A 21,550-nucleotide genomic window follows, 5' to 3' on the forward strand; every position below is an offset into this window, starting at 1 on the left:
TAAAGAGCAAAGGTAGAGCAATGCCTTTTATCAGTAAAGGAGATGACATTGATCTGGTGAGATTCTTAGTCACAACAATCAATCACAGGGGAGAAAGTTGTCCTTCATGCATCAATGAGATTACTTTCAACAGTAAATGGTAGCTGTGGTTCATGGTGTGAGTGGAAATGCTTACCATTATGCAATCAAAAGTGCCAAGGGAGGGGGCCTTTATTTCCACTAAGGTTTGATTCATTGGGGTCAAGGTCCAGTCCAGGGTTAAGACTTCGCGGACAAATCTTCACGACATAGGAGTCAGAGGGTCAGTTCACCAAACTAGGGATAGAAATACTAAGACGAGGATCTTAAAGAGAGCAGATGCTGAAAACAGAAAACATGTGGAGAAAGACAAAAGGTCAGACTCGGGTTGCCATGGCAAAATCGGGAGCCCAGGTAGGCCAAGTCACATTGTCAGATTGTTGCATCTAGGTCAAAATGCCACGGGCGGCATCGGATAGCTGGGGCAAGGACCATGTTCAAGATTACAGGCTGAGCTAATACATCGTTGTGCTTTGTGGTTTTGTCTTCTTCTTTATGACCTTACTTGCTTATCAACCTCTCTGGACCAGTTTGTCAGCCTCCCCACAGGATCCTGACATAAGGAGTGATTTTTTAAAGCCCTTAGAAATGTATATAAATACATGGTTTCCAAAGTTATGTACTAGTATAGAGCACTGTTTTTTGTTTTTTGTTTGCAGATTCTGCCACCAGTTTTCTAGATGACATTAAATATTCTCTCAAAATGTCCAAGCATTGGTTCTTTACCTATTAAGTAGTATGTCAGAGATAATTGACAAAAGTAGGCCTCGGGGCACTTGGGTGGCTCAGTCGGTTAAGCGTCCGACTCTGGATTTTGGTTCAGGTCATGATCTCACAGTTCGTGAGTTCGAGCCCCACATTGGGTTCTTCAGTGATGGCGTGGAGGCTGCTTGGATTCTCTCCTCCTCTTTGCCTCTCCCTAGCTTGTGCTCCCTCTCTCTCTCTCAAAATAAATAAATAATCTTAAAATTTTTTTTTCTAAGAATCCATGTTTAAAAAAAAAAAAGTAGGCCACAAAATAAAGGGGGATTCTAGATGTGAAAATTGTATTTTGTCTGTTAATATTATTTGCTCTTTCTCTAAACTCATAACTCTTAATACAGTAATTTTTAGGCAGTTGTAGTAAACAAAGGGCTCTTAATTGAGAGTAATTGTTTAATCAACAAGATAACTTAAATCTGATATAAATTAAATGTGTGTATGAGGAAAGGCATATTCTTGTTATTTAGGGCAATTTTTTTTGCAAAAGTAATTGCAAATCAGGGCCACCTTCATACACAGTGATGGCAAATTTGGAAGAAGTTAGAAGAATTCGTAAAAGTTGTGCATGAGTAGTCAGATGGGTCCCCAAATTTCACTGGACTAAACTTAAAAACCTTACTTGTCAATGTATCTTTGTAAAAAGAGATATTCTTTATAAGAAATTGGGAGCAGGGGGAAGACAGGGACTAAAACTGGATAATTTTCAGAACTATTCAGGACTAAAATATCACTTGAAGAGTGCTACGGAATTAATCCCCATTAAAAGCCACTATTTATTATTAAATCTCCTTTAGTATATTTGGGCTCACTATATAAGAGTGTTTTCACTGTGGAATGTTAATTTGTAGAGTATTAGTACAAGTGCTGTTGGGCTATAGTTTCCATAAATCCTCCAAATGCTTTTGAATTAATGATCATGAGTGCATTTATGAGAATCTCTCAAATTTTTCATTATATTTATGTTTTGTTTGTTTATTATATTTATATTTTTTTATTATATTTATATCATCAAGTGTGTGAATGCCACAGAATCTCAGGTACTTTTGGGGTTCTGTTCACACTTTGAAAAAACTATGTGTATACACTATTTTCTATGACAGAACTGTGGTACCACTAAATTTGAAATTGAAAGCTGTGATTATCTTTAGGTCCTTAAATGCAAAAAGACTAAACAAGCAATCTTTCCCATAGGGGAAGAAACAGGAAGAGAATAGCATCTTGGCATTCTTAAAGGGTGCAAAAGTGTTTTCCTTTGCTCCTTATCTTTAAGATGCTAATCCTTTCTGATAAAACTTTTTAAATCACACCCTTTTGTAAATATAGAAAGAATAACACTATATTTATATAATTAAAATATTTATGGTAAGCATCAAAATAATATTTTTATAGTAATTCATAAAATATTAAGGAATCTGTCAAATCCCAAACTCAAAAACACTCCCTAGTCTACCGATTACTGTTGACATGCATTCATCTAATTTAAATGGTTTTATTCAGTGAGTTTGTAGGATTATCACATTAGGTAGGAATATTCCTGTTAAGGTTCCATTCTATAAAGACTGTTTCTTAACCACGTGGCCAGTTCTGGACCCCAGGCTGGTACCTTCAAATGAGGGCTGTACTCACCATGGTCAAACACTTCTTATTTAAAATGGAAAACCACATGTCTCAAGGCTATCTGAAAATGACACAGCTCTTTGGAATTCGTTATGTACAGTTTCCTCGTAGGGTGCATGTAGTTACATGCATGCAAACTCAGGCACACACACAAAGTCATTGCGGATTAATTCACAAGTCCAGCAATGGTTCATTGCTAGCAATCAGTTCCCTCTCATGTAGCCAGTGGTGAATTGTACCAGGAGCAACGCTGGACGCCTCTGAGTCCTGGTCTTGGTCCAGAGTTTCTCTTTCATGTGGGATCTCCATGTTCTGTTGATTCCCCTTTGCGCCCCATTCATTTTTATACCACTTTCCCACAAAAGCTTGTCTAGAGATGTAATACTAATTACACAGAAATCCAGCATCATTCTTTAACGAATACAGACTTCATTGCATGTATATCTATTGCTTTAGCTACTTCGATTTCTATTTTTATTGCAAAGATCTGTGCAAATAAAAGAATATCAAAAGGTATGGCTATAAACGTGCTCTGCTAAATTCCCTGTGCCTTGAAATGCCTGTGAACTTGTGCTACAAAATGCCTGCTGCATTTTAATGCCTTTCTTGCAGAGCAACATGATATGGTAGGAATCACACTGGTCCTGAAGTCACACAACTGCTGGTCTACCATCCACCAAGTATGCTACATAACTGCTTTGAGCCTTGGTACAGGCATCTGTGAAATGTCACTGACTATGTCATCCTTACAAATTTGATTGAGGATTAAAGGAGATGATGTATGTAAAGCATAAATATTATACTTAGGGCATCATAGAAGCTTAATACATGTTAGTTTCTTTTCTCCAGCCTGCAGCACTAATGGGAGGAGACCATGGCATACACAAATGAACACTCTGTGTAAAATGTACTTCAGCTGAGGTCACCATAAATTAGGAGCGTATGAAGAATAAGAAGAATCAGGGTAGATTTCAAAGGAGCAGATAATGCCTTACTGGGATGTTTATTGCATAAGGAAATATATTACTATAGGTTTACTGCATTTGGGAATATATTACTATAGGTGGCTATGAAGAAAATGACATGGTTTCTGAACTCCTTGACAACTTTAAACTCTGTCCAGCTCTAAAGTGTACTAAAAAGAGCCTGCTTAACTATACATCTGCCTTTAAAGGCATAAGCAGTATAATGTACAAGAAATCACTACAACATAAATCGTGTTTTGCTATGCTGCTTGCATTAATTTTACATAAAATGTCAGCACATGGAAAGTGCAGGAGCAGCACTGATTATCTACATATGAATACAGGTGGAATAGGGACTTTTTCGGTGAGCGTGGCCAACCTTAACTTCATCCAGGGAACAAATAATATAGAAAGGCTAATCTTCTAAGTAGGAACTCGGAGGTGGGGTTATTGATACTCTGGCTGCTTTTACACAGTTGCAAGACTATTGGTGTGATATCATAATCTAATGAAACTTCTGAAGCTATTATGCAAAAGGTTCCTCAGCATCAAAAGATGCTTCAGAATCTCTTGGTAGATTGGTAGTGGCTTTCTGAAGTTCTGGGTTGAGAAGGATTCTAAGGCCATGTCTAGGTTCGTCAGGAAGGAAAGCTGTAATTGATTGCCTAGGTCCTTAGGTCCGCTCTGGGCAGGAAGTGGAAGGAGTAAAAGCCTGTATCAGTGTATTTGTTATGTAAGTGGTGCATATTTTATAGCTATTATAATTATTGCTGCTATTATGACAAAGGTGTTTTTATATTCCTCTTCGAATTTCTGCATCTTCAACACAAAATGGCATCAAGTAACTGCTTTCGTCACCATAGCTGTGCGTGTCATTTTTATTGACTTGATGGTAAATGTGTACTACCTGTGGAAAAGAGCTGAAAAATGAAATCAGAATTTGATCTTCCTCATTTTATTATATTAAATGCTTAATAAAATTAAGGGGAAAAGTCTGATACAGCTACTTAGGGCAGGATGAGGGTTGAAGAAAAAAAAAAAAAGAGGGAGAGAGAGAGAGAGAGAGAGAGAAGGGTGAGATGCAGTCCCGGGTTATTACGAAAGGTTTGCACCATTTCCTTTAAAATATTCACACAAGGGAGAAGATACAGCGTGTTCTGCACTTATATGGTCCATGACTTTCTAGACTTTTTCCCTGTTTTTTCTCTGAAGCCAGATTTCTTTTCTGGGTAAATAGTCATGTTCCTGTCAGCCACAGGGGATTTTCTGAATCCTAAACAGCTGATTTTGTATTCCTGCCCCATTCCCTTTATTTGAGGACTAAAATCTGATCAAACCCATATTTTTTTTTATTTTTAAATTTATGTATTTATAGACATATGGGAGAATAGTTTATAGTCTGAGTATGATTTTTTTTCCATCACAAATGTAGGAAAATTGGGGGGAGTTTTAAAACAGGGTCTTATCAATTTTTTCCCCCCTTATTACTGATGACTTCATCCTGCTTGAATTCAGCGCTTCAATTTCTTTGGGTAAACTAATAGATTATGTATGCAATGTTTTCACCGTGTTGATTGAACTCATCTGGTGAGTTAGAGCATGGCTCACACATTCACATCATTGGCAGAAGCCTGTGCAGTGCACGTGGGCACGGGAGTCAGCTCACAGTACTCAAGAGGAGGGGAAACTGGTCCACATAGAGCTAGCCCACCTTGCCTGCCTTCTCACTGTTCGGAAAAGCATATCAGACATTCCTTTGTATTATTGTTGTTATTGTCCTTTTCAAATGTTCAGAACCTTTTTTAAGTTTGTTTGTTTTTTTTTTTTTGAGTTGACACACGTTACTTTGGTTTCAGGTGTGCACCATAGTGATCCAACGGTTCTTTTATGTTCTGCTGTGCTCCCCACAGGGGTGGCGACCATCTGTCACCATACAACATGGTTCTGGTACTCTTGACCCTATTCCCGATGCTGCACCTTTCGTCCCCATGACTTACTCATTCCAGAACTGGATGCCTGTACCTCCCTCTCCCCTTCACCCCTGTTGCTCTTCTGTTTCCTCCCTCCACCTCTGGCCACGACCAGCATGTTCTCTGTATTTACGAGTCTCATTTGTGCATTTTTGTTTAGAAACTTTCTACTTTAAAAAAAAACATAGTGGAGAAATGGAACTATCTGGAGAGTTTTTAAATGCAGATTGGAGAAAAATAAAGATACGTGATACCCAAGGGTTTGTCTTTTCTTAATAAAAAGCCTTGGCTACCGGGTGTCTATAGAGTGATGTAGGAATCCCAGAACCCCATGTGAACTTTGTAGAGATATTGTGAGACGCCACCGATTCGCTGTGAATCCAGTTTGGGAAGAATGCTTTTCTGCCACAAGATGTCCACTCACCGTTTTCTTTTTATGGTTTACAAGTATCATTTCAAAACAATTTTTTAACAAAACAGTAGATGACTTCTGTTGCTTTCAGACATCTCCTTTAACGAGATGTCTCATTTAAACTTAAATCTCCACTGTAATATGCGGGGATCTTCTCGCAGGCACAGCTCTTCACGGTGGGTCTCTTCCTCCCTTTCACCACCTCGCCTGTTCCCCTTCCCTGCCCCCTCCCACGTACTCTGTATACTAGAGGGGTGAACCTCAGACCCATCAAACACAAGTGTCCTTATGGAGAACGCGTTGCTATGAATTGAGTGAAAGAACCAAAATTTGCAAGTGATATACCTCTGTCATTTATTAAATTCAAAATGTCCCTAAAGTCACCAGTACTCATTTGTATTCTAACTTGTTTCCTGAAGGAGAAGGGGAGAGGAGTGTGTTTTGCCCACGGTGTATGTGAGCCAGGGCAAAAGAAGTTGAGGACCACTGCTGGCCCAGACTGACTTCTTTGCACGCCCCCAAAGCAAGATGCTTCCTCATTTCTGTCCTTTGCGCTTCCCTTCCCTCCACCTGCAATTTCCCCACGTCACTTGTGTAGCTGTTGAGCACCTGTGTGTCCTTCAAGACTCAGCTAAGGTGTCGCCTCCTCTGTGGAGCTTTCCGTAGGCTTCTTCCATGGCCCTGCCCTCCCCCAGTCAGCTTACGCAGCCTTTGTCACTACAGTCTCTTTTGGGACCGCTATTGTAGCACCTGACTTGTAGTCTTCTGTATCCTTTTCAGTCCCCTGCCTCCCAGACCATGTGTTTTTTGCAGACAACGGCTATGAACTGTTTGTTTTCATGTCCCCCCTGGATCTTAACATAGGGTCTGGCACAGTAGGACACTCAGTTATGCCTCAGACGAACCAGAGAAGTTGAACAATTGTTGAAATCTGCCTACCGTTCCCCTCTTGCTTCCCAGCCCTGAAATGCATCCCATGATTTTGTTCTGTTGAAATGATCATGACAAATCCGAGTTAAAAGGGAGCTACTGGCTGAACAGTTTGGGGTTGCATGGATGAGAACTGGAGAAATGGAAATTCCTAAGAGGAAAAAGTGACTGAAGTGGGGAAGGGAATCGTGGACAAGTAATGAAGAAGGCACAGTCTACTGTCACCCGTTTTTTTTTTTTTTAATGTTTCTTTTTACGTCTTGATATGGCTTCTCCCTTCTCTGCTTTCCCTATGTCCTGTGTGCCCATATACTGACACGGATCCTACCCCCCACGCCAAAAACTCATCAGTGTCATTGAAATGAAGGCCAGCACATGCCAACTCTGTGTCACATCCAATATTCGGGTCAAACAACTGGCCTCAGATTGGCAACTTCTTATTTGAGAAAATGAAATACCTACTTTAAAATTAACCAAACTCTGTGGATATGATTATAAGAAAAAAGTGATGGCTCTTTTAATTGCTCTTAAGGTCAGGACCTTATCTTACCGTTTCACTCAAAAGGCATTTATTCGGGGCACCTGGGTGGCGCAGTCGGTTGAGCGTCCGACTTCAGCCAGGTCACGATCTTGCGGTCCGTGAGTTCGAGCCCCGCGTCGGGCTCTGGGCTGATGGCTCGGAGCCTGGAGGCTGTTTCCGATTCTGTGTCTCCCTCTCTCTCTGCCCCTCCCCCGTTCATGCTCTGTCTCTCTCTGTCCCAAAAATAAATAAATAAATAAAAAAAAAAAAAAAAAAAAAAAAACGTTGAAAAAAAAGGCATTTATTCATCCCAAGTCAGATGTTTTGACCCTTAGAGCTAAATGTATTTACATAAAGACCATTTTTGTTCACTTTTATTACTGATTTTACAGTTTTCCTAGAATTTTGAATTACATTATTGAATCTTCTAAATTTGGATGCTAGCTCCTTTACCAAGATCAAAAAGTGAGTGTCCAGGATGATGCACACCGGGTGACCATGTTTGTTTGATTATGTCCTCTAGTGGCCGTCCTCCAAGCGGAAGCACTGATCGAATCCAGAAGTTGCGGAAAGAGTATTATCAGGCACGGAGGGAAGGTTTCACCTTATATGAGGACGACGAGGGAAGAGCAAGGCTAGATTATGACTTTCAGTGGGTAAGCCCATGCATGCCTGATTCCAATCATTGAATTCATCTTTACTGAGATCATTGCGAGCAGAACACGGCTAAGAATGTTCTATCCATATCAACTTATATTTAGGTTACTTGAGTTTCACAGATATGAACATTACCCAAACCACAGCCATCTTGTCCCACAGAAGTTGTTTACATAAATCAAACCACACTAATGCATAGTAGTTTATTTTAATTGCTTTCATATTTACTCTCTGTTGGACTTGTATACCAATGTGTTAGGGTGGAGCAGATGGTCGATATTTTAAAGAAGACAAGGAATCTTTGTCATCATCTACTGAGCCTTAATCTTTGCCTCCCATCTCTTGGGTTTCAGACATCTGGGCAAGCATTAACAGACCATGCACCATAAGCCATCTTTCCTTTGGAAAAGGTTATTAGACATAAATTTCAGAATGGTTCTCTTCAGAGATATCTGTTGTTTGTATGTTGCATCGGAACAATTCATTTTGCTGCTCGCTAAGATACTTTTATTTTGAGATGAGAACAGTCTTAGTATTAGAGGGTTCCCTTTGCCAAATCCCTCAACATTTACAGACTGAAAAGCATATTGTGTCCTCTAAAGAGAGATTCTGTGGGTTTTTCCAGGATAGCACGATTCATTCTCTTGTCTTTTTCAAGAAGTTAAGTCCGCACTGACAAAATACACTTAACTTTTGAATATCCACAAAAATACCAGAGGAGAGTACTTAGAGGTGGATTAAAGTACATGTCACATACTCAGAATAGTGCCTGCCACTGAGCTGGGGTTCAATAAATCTTGGCTCTCGTTACCAGTGTTATTGGGGCAGAGCTGTACGTGGTAATAGTGATGTCCTTGCGTGATGTCAGCTCTCACTCACCCTATTTGATGGTTACTGCCTTCTACTACGGTTTTTAGTGCTGTTTTGAGAGCCACATAAAGAACTCTCTTATCCCTGGTGGCCACTAAAGACACCAGCTCTTTTGAAGGACAAATCTATTAAAGGAAAGTTTCCTTTCCTGATTTGTACACTCATACTTATGCTCACCAGGTCGGGGTTGGGAGAGTAGAGTCCAGAAACCAAGCTGATTCCCTCTATCTTTCACTCTGGTGCCATGGCATCCCAGGCGTAGCACCTAGCACTTTTACACTAGCGTTTGAAAGTCAACGGCAGCACCCACCACTGTTGTGCAGAGCAACTGAAACTCCTCGGCCCAGTAGTTTCTTCCTTGTATGATAGGCTTTAAAAACACTAATCAGAAATGCAAATTAAGGATTGGCAGTCTCCTACCAAATGGCTTTGGCCTCTTCCAGAGATAGGCACTTCGTAACTATAGATCAAAACAAATAGCTTTTTATTGGTTTTATTACAGATGTTAGGATTAAACAGAATGGCATTTACAGTGATGGGGCCACTGGTCACCCAGACTCTCACTAACAGAAGCGAAAGATTTCCACAGAAGGACAATTTAAATAATAATTCATTTCAAACTTAACTGAGATCAACATATTAACTTTGATGACGGACCGTATGCATAAGGTTCTGCTCCCTTGATGAAACAAATAAGCAATCAAATAAGAGAAGTCATTCTCACCATAAGCAGAACAGAACACCATGTCCAGGGCATCGAAAAGTTCTCCATCTCAACACCACTGTGAATTCCTATGAGCAAAATAAGGCAAGTAATTTTAGACCAAGAAGTCCTGGTTGTTTTGACCTTACTTTATAGGATCGCCTTATGTCAAGCTGAAAGGCTGAAGATACTTAACCTTCATGAGACCTGGAGTTTCCCCTGACCTTTACCAATTGTGAAATGGATAACCATCCACCCAGGTCCTCTCTATCTTAATGATTCAATTTTTATTCCAAGCAATGTGGAATTAGACAATCTAGTGAATAAAGAAGTATCTCTATTTTAATTTGTGTTTCCCATGCTCAAGTGTATTGAGCTTTGCCAAAAGCGACTGACTTTACGTTTCCCACGCAAGTGGGGACTAAGGCTTCCCAAAGGGATGCTTGTGAAATGCACTCTCATAAAAGACTAGTGCTCTTTGGGATCGCCTGAGATATTCCAAACCAGGGATTCAAATCTCAGCAACCTTCCCTTCCATCCCCCCAAGCCAAGGAAAAACACTGGTATCTTTTGTCCAGCGCAGGCCAGAGAAATTACACCGTTGTCTTCCTACTTTTGGGTAGATCTAGGAAAGCAAGTTTAGAAAGTTAACATTTCATTCCTGCCGGTCAACCAGACCCAACAAGGCAGCTTTTATTCAGGCTGTGGTTCCTAATCAGTCTGGTCTTTATCGTCAAGGACAGTGCCTGTTAAAATTGGATCATCAGCCCCTGAAAGAGAAGGGTGAGGCCCAAGAGAGGGCTCCCGGGTGCTTCTCCACGTGGTCATCAAGATTTCTGACCCACAATTCTAGAAATAGGACATTGGCAGGGCGCCTGGGTGGCTCAGTAGGTTAAATGGTCCGACTTCGGCTCAGGTCATGATCTTGCAGTTCGTGAGTTCAAGCCCCGCGTTGGGTTCTGTACTGATAGCTTGGAGCCTGCTTTGGACTCTGTGTGTGTGTCTCTCTCTCTGCCCCTCCTCAACTCATGCTCTGTCTCTCTCTAAAAAAATAAATAAACATTAAAAAAATTTTTTTTAAATAAGACATTGATTCCAATCACTGCAGTAAGGAAAGTAGTTCACCTTCTCTAACAAAATCATTACATGGACCAGCATCATCAAAAACCATTTTCACGGACTCAGAACTTCCCGGGCCAGCTACCTCAGATTTAGAAGCCTGATAAATATCCCCCGGATCCACACAATACTGGAAAGCTTCTAAACTATTGAGAAGGGAATTACTAAGAACTAAATAGACCAGAAAGGATAAATAAAGTTCCCTAAAATAAAATACAGAAAAAATAAATTAAGTTGCCTAAGAACTTACTAGACCAGAAAGAATAAAAGTATGTGCCCAAAAGTCTTGAAAGCCAAATTGGTAAAGCAATCACCGGAAAGGTTATTAGGATCTTTGAATTTTTTTTTTTAATATATTGTTGTTAGCGGTACTCATAATTCTACCTCAAACTTTCTGATTTTCCCAGGCCATCCTATAGGTAGTTCTATGTCCAGTGGCTTGGAGCTGAAGGCTTTCCCCACTGCTCTCTTGAGTTCTCACTTGCTCCCATAGCATTTGCATCTGACTCTCTTTTCTCTCTGTCTCTTGTCCAATTTTAACAAATATTTGCTCTGTCTTAATAGAGGCCAGGTGCCAGTCCCAGAATATATCATCTCTACCTTGGAAGAACTTACAGTCTAGCCAGGAATACAGACATCTAAGGCCAAACCAAAAAAAAAAAAAAAAAAAAAAAGGCCAATAATATATGTGAGAAATTCTGTAGTATAGAGAGGGATTCGCTTCGAAATGAGCTCAGTGATAGCAGTTAATTCTGCTGGAGGCCGGGTGTGCAGCCCAGGGTGCTGGGAATTCTAGAGAGACCACTTAGGAGTCGCCTCGGTGGACGTATTTGGTCCTTTTTGTCTCAAATATGGTGGTTTTCTTTTTCCCAAAGGAGATCCTGATTTATTCACTTCATTTGTGTTAAAAGAAATGAACACACACAGATTGCAAGGTTTGTAAATACGGACATGAGACCTTACAAATCTTTTCAACCAGTCTGTTCTGTAGCTGTTTTCTCATGTAGACTCTGAAAAGCTGTAAAGAACAAGTTGAGAGAATTTCAATGACTGGAAGTGAAATGGCCTGGCGAGTTTTTATAGGCCCAATTAAGTAAGATATGCTAGCTGTGACATGTTCATATTTGCCAAAAGAAAACATAATACCTGTTATCTCCTGGTATTTTATTTTCTGTAAAACTTGTTAAGACAATCACAGTCCTCTGGCAATAAGCTGGGGTATTTTTTATTAGCAGATAAAGATTATCTGCTTATTTAATGGCAGCATGAATATCCTGTAAGTAATTTCAGAAATGGGATGGCTCCAGAGTTTTCTAAAAAATATTAGTACCTTTATTATTGTCTTTTTTTCAAGAGCTGCATGGCAAATACTATACACATCCTCCTCTTTTTAACTCTCTGGCTAAAATAAGAAGAATTTTTATCTAAGAAAGGGGTTTGTAAACATTTAGATGGGAGGAGGTACTATAGTTTCCACTGTTATAAAGTTGATGGTACTGTATGTATCTTTTTGGCAAAGGGGATTGGTTCAGGTGATGGTTGGGTGAATAAAGGAAAACACTCTGGAAGATCTGTGCACCCTATCATGAGGATGGTCTAGGAGCGAACTTGAACAAACATGGTTGGCAGTTGTGTAGACGAGAAAGATACATCGGATGAATTCTGCAGTCAGAGGAAAGGGAGAGCAAGATGCTGGGATCCTGCTAGCCATCTTAGGAAAGGGATTTAAGATGGAACGTGTAATAGCCATGAAGTGTAAAAACTATCAGAAGGTTATTTTCTAAATATTTGGGATAAAAGAAATGAGGTCCTGCTGCCAATGGTCCAAAACCAGAATTGAGTTGTCTGTATTTTCCATCTCTGCACCTTAACGGCATCCGAAAAAAAGCTAAGGACACCAGTGAAAATTTCTGGATTAGTCAATGGCATTTAAGTCACAAAGAACAGGAATCTAATTTAAACTGGCCTAAGCGAAAAGGGAAGTTTTGTTGGCTTATATAACTTTAAATTCCATAGGTGTATCTGACCTCAGGCAAAGCTGGATCCGGTTCCATTGTTATTCTCTCGGTAGGCAGGATTCTTAGGGAGCTCCCTAAGAACGCCAACCCAACAACTTTATAAAAGAAGATTGTCTCAGGGCACTTGGGTGGCTCAATTGGTTAAGCGTCTGACTTCGGCTCAGGTCATGATTTCACAGTTCATGAGTTCAAGCCCCACATCGGGCTCTGCGCTGACATCTCAGAGCCTGGAGCCTGCTTCAGATTCTGCGCTTCCGTCTCTCTCTTTCCCTCTGCCCGTCCCCTGCTTGTGCATGCGCGCTCTCTCTCTCTCTCTCTCTCTCTCTCTCTCTCTCTCTCAAAAATAAATAAATAAAAACATTTTAAAAAATAAATAAAGAAGATTGTCTCACCCCCAGTGCATCTAGGAATGGCTTATTGACTCAGCCTGGGTCACATACCCACTTCTGAACTCCCCTGGCCAGAAAGATGCAGTACTTTTACTGGCCAGAACTAGGTCACGAGATCCGCCCTGGAACCAGAAAGTAGGATCAGGCCTACGCAGATCCCATGAATGAGTCTAGATGAAGAGGTAGTCCCCAGAGGAAAATCAACTTACTAATCAACAGAGGAAGGCAAAAACGGATGTCAGGCATGATTTGTAGTTGTCTACTCTAACTTCCGGTTTTAATAACAATATAAACTTTCTTCATCTTAAATTTTTAAGGAAAGAGTACGAAAAGGCCTTTCCCTTCATGTATTTTCCTCTTTATAATTAGAAAGAACAGTTCTATTGTCAGTGTTAAACTTGCTGCCATTACTGGTAAAAGGAGAAACAAGATTTATTTTTGTCTACTGGTCCAGGATCTTTAAGCCATTCCAGGAACCCAGGTAGCTTCACTAAATTATACATGAGAAATTATGCAACCTCTGGCTACTTATTTAGACAGGCAAATGACATTTTGATTCACCCCAGACCTAGGAATTTGCTCTGGCGGCAGGGGTGGGGGATGAGGGGGTAGGGGTGGGGGTGGGGAGTGGTCAGGGAGGCAATAGAATTCTTTGAAAGGACTAAAAGTGGCTCTCTTTCTTTGGGTAGAATTGCCCTACCTATATCCTCAAGGATTGTTGTTTTGTGATAAATATAGATTCTATATACATATATCAAATCATTATTTTGTATACCTAAAACTAACACAATGTTGTATGTCAATTATATTACAGTTTTTAAAGAAAGGATATATTCTGTTTGTAAAAGCTCCGAAAGATAGAATGAGATAAAGAATTACAGCCATCAAATATATACATCTACTATCATAGTTTAGCGCCTACCATATACCTTCCAGTCTCTTCTCAGTTGATGAGCCCTCATTAGCTCCATAAATAGTTCCTTCCCAATGTGTCCCTCCACCAACACATTAGTGTTTTTCCCAGATTTCTTAAAACAGCTGAACTGAGGAGTGGAAGAGGTACCAAAGCAGAGTGAAGAGGAGCAGAAAACACATCCTGTCTATGAATTGGGTGGATTTTGGAAGGGCATGAGGTTTGATCAACATCAAATGCCAGCTGGAGAGTTGAGACTTGCTCACTTTGATTTAAGGAAGTAGTGAAAATGTGAGGGAAAAAGACAAAATGAATTGAAGATTTTTTTTCTTTTGGTTGTTAGTTTTAGTTCTTTATATTTCAATGTGGCTTTCATGGGAACGTGTTGGCATATTAGCTATATGGAGATCATATGAATGAATTTCTAGTTTTAAACATAGTGTAAATCATTTTGAAAGAAGGCAATATATTTATAGGCAATTCCCAACATAGAAATACACTGTGTTTCAGAAACCCATTTAGAAATTGGCAATTTGGAACTGGGAATGGTTTTCCCATGGGGGAGAAAACAATGGTTGGTTGTTAGGGTCCCAAACCAGTCTGCAAAAGCCCACTAAAACCCAATACCCTTGTGCTAATCACAGACAATAACCAAAGAGCTCAAGAGCAGGGGGCCATCAGGGCCAGGGGGAAGAGAAGGAAATTCCTTTCTTCCTTCTTTTCTGGGTACACCTTTGAGACCTTCTAGCCCCTTCTCATCTACCAGTCTTCAAGTGTCTCCCCAGGTTTCTTGACCCTTAATCACCCTTACCTCCTCATCATGACACCCCACTTTGGACCCACCTTTTCCCCCAGAGTGTTCAGAAGTCCAGAGTTCTCTCTGCCCCATCCCTGTCTTCCCACAAAGCTCCATTTCTCTCAGGCAGTTCATCTCAGCTATACTTTTCGGGGCTGGGGATGGGGATGCACATAATCTAACCCATAAAAGTTCTTAACATCCCCTAAGAGACTTCTCTTTTTAAAGAAGATATTTGATTAACCCTAATAAAATCCAAAATTAGGCCCTATAGGGCAACTGTAGAAGGAAGAAATGAGAGAGAAGTTAATGGAATCTACCCCTGGGAACTGTCTCTCTATGACATAAAGGGGCAAGGGCCCTTGGCTGATGCCTTGGTGTTACTCCACAGCCTGAGGTTTCTCCAATGCTTCACTTTTATGTATGAGCTGTCTCTAGACTTCCCAGTCTGACTGGCTTCCTGTGGGCATTGACCTGATTCTGAAAGTGGCACCAGTTTGTCCTATAAACTGGTCCTCACCTCCCCCAAAGGAAGCCTTTTGTGTCTTAGTCTGCCCTCTGTGGCTGTGGTCCATGGCCAGTTGCTACAACTAACATGGAGCATGTCCCGACTAAAATTCTGCCCTGAAGACAGCTACTGTAAGCTATGCCTGTCTTCACATCTGGTCACATCTTAGACCTAATAATATAGCATGTATGAGAAGCATTTTAGCATAATGTCTGAGTGCATGGACCCTGAAGTCAGACTGCCTACATTCACATCCAGGATATATCACTTACTAACTTGGTAAATTTGGACCATTTCTTTAACCTCTCAGTCTTTTTTAAAACTAGGATAATAGTTCTCCTGGGACTCATATAAATATTGTGGCAATTAAGTGATTATTACATGTAAAGCACTCAGAATATTGTCTGGCATATAGTAAGTGTTCAATAAATGTGAGGATTTTTTTTAAATGGCGCACATACTGAGGTTTTTAGAAATAATATATTCCATTAGGCAAACAACCATCCTACTTTGTCATGATTGGAGCTTAATTAACCCTTTCTGTTATTCCAGAGTCCTGGGACATTACACAACACACAAAGCAGTTAGGAGACCTTCCAGTCATGCACACTCTGGTTGTCACTGAGGTATAGCCGTAGTCCCTTCAGGTGGTGACTCTCTGGCCTGGTTGTAAGAGACTTTGGCAAAGTCCATTGGTCAAAAGGTCAATAACTATTTCCCTCTCTCCCAAACACAAACTTTTTCTTCAAAAGTACACTCCTTTCATCCTTGACCCCGGGGGCGCACCTAATCTCTTTAATGAGCTTATGCTAAAATCAAAGACCCAAGACCAGAAGAAAGAAGTTTCTGCTTTCAGCTCTGCAAAACCCCGAAGCAGAGAAATACCAGGCTCTAGTTAATGACTTAAAATAGGAGGTGGAGGGGAATATAAAGAGAATATGTGCAAACTGTGTACTCAGTAAGTTACACTACAACCTGATTAATAACAAATATGAAATCATTTACTCAGTGCTGACTTCAACAGATATGTGTCACTACCTTATATACCTTATATAAATTATTCCAGACAATAAATCCATGAGGTAGGTATTTTTAGTCCTGTTTCACAGTTGGGAAGATTAAGGTTTCAAGACCGCACCACAGTCAACAACCATTAGCAAAGCTGATATTCTAACGTGTGCTAACTCCTAGTAGAAAGAGAAGGAGAGGGGCATCACTGTGGCAGCTGTTTAGATATATTTTTTACATGAGATGTTTGGAAGAAAGGAAAACTCTGAGTATGTGTTTATAAGCCCATACAGACTGTGCCTCTGTTAAACTACTCTTTAATTAGCACTCTTACAGTTTTTTTTAACTCAATGGTATTGGTATTGTTTCATCAGCTCTCTGTAAAAGTCAAAATGAAATCATTCTTTTTTGCTATAATCAAATAAGTTAGCCTATCTCTGGCTTAAACCCAACCCTAAATACCAAGAAACAGAAAAAGAAAGTTCAAAACCACATTATTTTTCCATAATATGTCAAATAACCCTATGCTATACTTACATTAGAGTGAAAAACAGAACTCTTTCTGCTTCTAATGAACAATTAATTCCAGCTCAGGATGTCGAGTTTAGAATAGGTTAAGTTCCCCCAAACCACAACCGTTTGTGTTGGATCATGGTTAAAACCCAAAATTCCAACTTCTACAATAATCACATTCTTTTCTTCTACTGCAATGGGAGAAATGACCATTTTGTGTAATATTGGAAAAACCATAGCAGAAACGCCTATGAATTCCAGATTTCCTAAACTGTTCTCAAAGCTGTTTAAAATCAGTTGCCTATGTTTTATTTTAGCAGAGCTCCAAAATTCTGAAATTAACTTCGGGTACTAAATTTTTTCATTGAAGATGTTTGGAGTGGAAGATATGGAGATACATTTTACTGGCATTCATAACACCTGTATCGCTTAACCTTGATGAGCCATGTTTGTGTTCAGATCCTGGAACCCAAAATGGTCCCCTCGAACAGCTTCCTCTGTAATTGGCCAATCAGATCACTGTGGTGGCCATCTTGTTCTTTCAGTTTAAAAAAATTTCCAAACCAGAGTTATTTGCAAGCTTACCATCATTTGGTTCTTATTAAGTAGTAACAAGTATGGTGTTACGGGAGAAAGAAAACTCACAGAAACGCTCCTCTGCAATAGGAAGAACACTTGAATAAAAGAGGACTCTAAAATGATTATAATCACTACACCAATTCTGAAATGGCCGTTCTTCACAAGAAGAATGACCACTTTTGAATACAATTGTAATGACACATATCAGAGCCTGTGACTTTACAGTTCTGTGAAATTCATTTGTTTCTCTGTGTTTACTGCTGAGGCTTGAAATCATAGTGCTAATTTGCAGAGTGTCTATGAGTAAGTGTAAAAGTTGATTTCAGCCAGGCACAGGAAAACTTTCCACTTATTCAAGTAAATGATCTAAGAAGAACTGGTATAATGCTGTTATTATAAACAATTGAGAAATAGTTTCTTTCCTAGCTCTGAGATAAGACTTTTGTAAAGTAATGGAGTTCTTGGGTTTTATCTCCATCGGGCTTTCTTCAAATGATTTAGTTCATTCTGTGTCATCTTTCACTAAGACATAGCTCCGTTCCCTAGCCAGCAAAGCCAAAGCAACACATGAGGGAAATAGCTTTTCTGCCTTTATTCCCTTGTTGGTTTATTCGTTCACTGAATACTTAGCGATTTGTATTAAGTATACAGCAAGCCCAACATTTGCATCAACACTTAACAACAAAGAAGGAAAACCTGACTGGGGAGGGGGTGAGGTTGGAGCGTGTGCACAAAGACATTGTTTTGAAATTTCTCCTTAGAGAAACAGTAGGAAATGTTGTATGAGAAAGACATTCTCTGTCATGATCTGATGGCTTTCCTCTAATGAACCTTCTGGCTCACTGTAGGATAATGGATACCCCCAAACGATGTGGAGAAATCTCCATTTTTCAGTTTTGCTTTCCCATCGTCACTAATTGCCAGAGGTCCAGATTGTTTCTGAAGAGCAGAAACATTTTAATTGTAATTTTTTATATATATCAGCTACTTTTCTTTTATTCATCTATTTAGTATGGACCGGGTTGCCTGTTTTCCATGCAGTTCCCTTTACAGTAACTTCCCCAGGTTTAAATTGTCAGGCAGTACTTTACTAACAAAATGTATGTGCTTATAAAGGAATCAGAGACTCACATTCCAGAGGAGGCACTCGTGGTCTCACAATTACCGTGAGTGATGGCCGGAAAAAGTCTCTTAACATAATACTTAAATTGGTGATTGGGAAAAAAATGCTATGGGATTTTAGCAGTTTGTGGTTGATGTGTGGTTCTAGAACTATTTTTAAAGTTCCAAGTTTTAGAAAGTGGATAACCTGCTCCTGTTTCTACATATAGGTGTGTATATGTAAGGTTAAAAAAAAAAAATCTAGTCCTCAAGTACACAGTGATAGGGGAATAAAAAGATGACACACAAACAGAAAAGAACTGAAATTTTGTTTCAGACATTTAACATTTTCACTTAGTTGATTCATAAATTTAATTCATCAGAAATTTGAATAGTGTCCCAATGAGAAGCGCTTACAATTTTCCTAACTTTCTTGAAGATCTTAACTCTAAAATAAGACGTAAAGCTGTTAATGTCCTATAATCAATTAAGGAAAAGCGTAAACTCATTCTCACTTATGTGGTACATTTTGGGCCCCAATATTGAAGGACAAAATTTCAAAGCATATGGTTTTTCATTTATTCATTTATCAATTAATTCCTTAGACCTTAATTTTTGTGGCAAATTTCTTTCTTTGTGCCAGAAATTTACTTGACTTGAGGATTAAAAAGTGAATAAGAAGTTCATGTCTGGTGGGAAAGGCAGACAGGAAACATAATTTTGAACATAATGAAAAATTTAGAAATCATTGTACAGGAAAAAAATTGATAATCAAACAAATAGGAAAAGGAGACTAATCAATGAAGAAGATAGATTTGCTTTAATCCCTGCAAAGTTTCCTTTTTGCCTGCATTTAGGGCATTCTGCCTCCACGTAAGCTATTCCAATGCCCTTTGGAATTTCAAAGCAAATATGAAGTGGCTTTTATTATGTTTCATGATGATACTTTACGCCCAACCTCTCATTTTGAGGATTTGAGCATTTGTGTATCACATCTGTCCCAATTACTGAGTGAGACCTACCCTAGAGGGTAGTTTTTCAAACTGTGTGTCACAGCTTATTAGATGATCATAAAACCAATTAATCACAATTGACATTTTTAAGATTTTGAATAGAATAGGATATATCAGAGGCCATGGCTGGTAGTAACTATGAGTATTGCTTCGTGAAGTTCTTGTTTCATATCCAGTCTGTACACGGATACACATATCTACTAGCTCATAATGTAAACTATATTCCTGTGGGTTATGCTTTTAAAAGGTTGAAAACCTCTAGTCTAGACTTTAAGTTCCATATCTGGTTGATTGACCATTTTATTTATAAGAATTTACATCATATTTGTTTCACTCTAGGGGCTCGAAAATTTTTTCAATAAATAATGTTGAATACATCCCATCTAAAACATAATGGCACAGAGTTTGCTTTTCTTGGTTATATCCATTTATCAATATAGTATATTCGTATATGTTGATATACAGGTAAAGATAGATAAGTACACAGTTTGCAAATATTTTAATTAGCAGTCGATGGTTTATGCAGCTGTCAAATGAACATCTGAAGAAAGGTTACAATTATATAGACAAAAATATTTTGAAGACCAGGTGAATATAGTTGGCATACTCTAGTCTTTCTTGTTTTCCTGAAGTCACTATTTTTACCTTTTACATTAATTTTTTTATTATAAATGTAATACATGCTCACTGTAATAATTTACATAATTGGTAAAAGTGTTAAAGCAGAAATGTAACTCATGTATCATCAACCACACAACAAATGAATACTTTATCCTTTGGCCTATCTTATTCAAATACACCCACATACATGCATATCACATGTAGTATTAAATTGAGCTTGATATGCTCTTACTGGAGCCACTTTTTTCACTTTCTGTTATATTATAAGCATTTCTCGTCCCATTAAATAATCTGCAAAAATTTGAATGTAATGTTTAATTCACTGATTGATTAATCATGCTATCATTGCTGGATGTTTAGGTTATCTTCATTATTTCCTATATGTAATGAGGTAATAATTATAGATAGATAGTCATATAGATAAATCTTTGCATTCTTAAATTATTTCTTTAGCTTTATCATAAATCAATATAAAATATTATTTAATATAAGGCTATGAAAAATATTTTAATTGATACAAATTGCCTCTAGAAAAGCGGAGAAGTTTGTATTCTCCCCAGCAGCGTATTTATTAAAACATTTAACAAATGTTAATGGTCCGTTTTGTACAGGCTTTATACCAGACCTACTAAATCTCATTGTTTTCATTTTTCTTAGTTTTTACTGGTTTGATAGCTCATAGAAATTGGGGCGCCTGGGTGGCTCAGTCGGTTAAGCGTCCGACTTCAGCCAGGTCACGATCTCGCGGTCTGTGAGTTCGAGCCCCGCGTCAGGCTCTGGGCTGATGGCTCAGAGCCTGGAGCCTGTTTCCGAGTCTGTGTCTCCCTCTCTCTCTGCCCCTACCCCGTTCATGCTCTGTCTCTCTCTGTCCCAAAAATAAATAAACGTTGAAAAAAAAAATTTTTTTTAAAGAAATTATTTTGTTTTCATTAAATTACAACTGAGATACCACATTTCATGTGTTTATTGCTCATGTAGATTTCTTCTTTTTTATGAATTTTCCTTTTTTTCTATTTATAGTGTTTGCCTTTTTTGCTTTTAAATTGTAAATGTTCTTGATGTAGAGTATTATTAAGCCTCTCCTATCAAATACCATTCAGAACATTTTTCTAACTTTGTCAATAGGCTGTTAACTTTATGATACTTCAGAGAAAAAGAAGCTTTAATTTTTGTGTCAACAAACCAGAGATTTTTGTTAGTTTTTTCAAAAGGCATTTAAACATCTATCAAGATGGTCATATGGTTTTTCTTCTTTTTCTATTAATGAGATGATTTATATTAATAGAGTTTCTAATATTGAATGGCCCTTGCAGTGATGAAAAACTAAATCTACACTCACATACCACAAGATGTCTGTTTTTTCTTTTAAGATAGAGCTGGACATGAGTTATAGATATTTCCATTTGTGATTTTGTGTCTGTATTTGTAAAGAAAAGTGATATCTAAGGGGTTTTCCCCCTAACGTTAGCAGTTTTACATAGAAGAGTT

At 38.8% G+C, this 21,550-nt stretch overlaps 1 protein-coding gene across 2 annotated transcripts in view; it reads left to right on the forward strand.

Moving 5' to 3' along the window:
- The window catches only part of PARD3B (par-3 family cell polarity regulator beta), a 1,020,722-nt gene that overhangs the window by 906,815 nt on the left and 92,357 nt on the right, over positions 1-21,550 (forward strand). Inside the window, exons 21-22 of one of the 2 annotated variants that reach the window (XM_043577602.1) lie at positions 7,778-7,910; positions 9,284-9,830. In XM_043577602.1, the coding sequence (XP_043433537.1) occupies positions 7,778-7,910; positions 9,284-9,406 (256 nt within the window). In that variant the 3' untranslated portion in view covers positions 9,407-9,830. Of the gene's footprint in view, positions 1-7,777; positions 7,911-9,283; positions 9,831-21,550 lie in introns of those variants that run through there. The other variant, XM_043577601.1, reaches the window with a different exon arrangement.

This window comes from Prionailurus bengalensis, chromosome C1, assembly GCF_016509475.1.
Source record: "Prionailurus bengalensis isolate Pbe53 chromosome C1, Fcat_Pben_1.1_paternal_pri, whole genome shotgun sequence".
NCBI classification, from domain to species: Eukaryota; Metazoa; Chordata; class Mammalia; order Carnivora; family Felidae; genus Prionailurus; species Prionailurus bengalensis.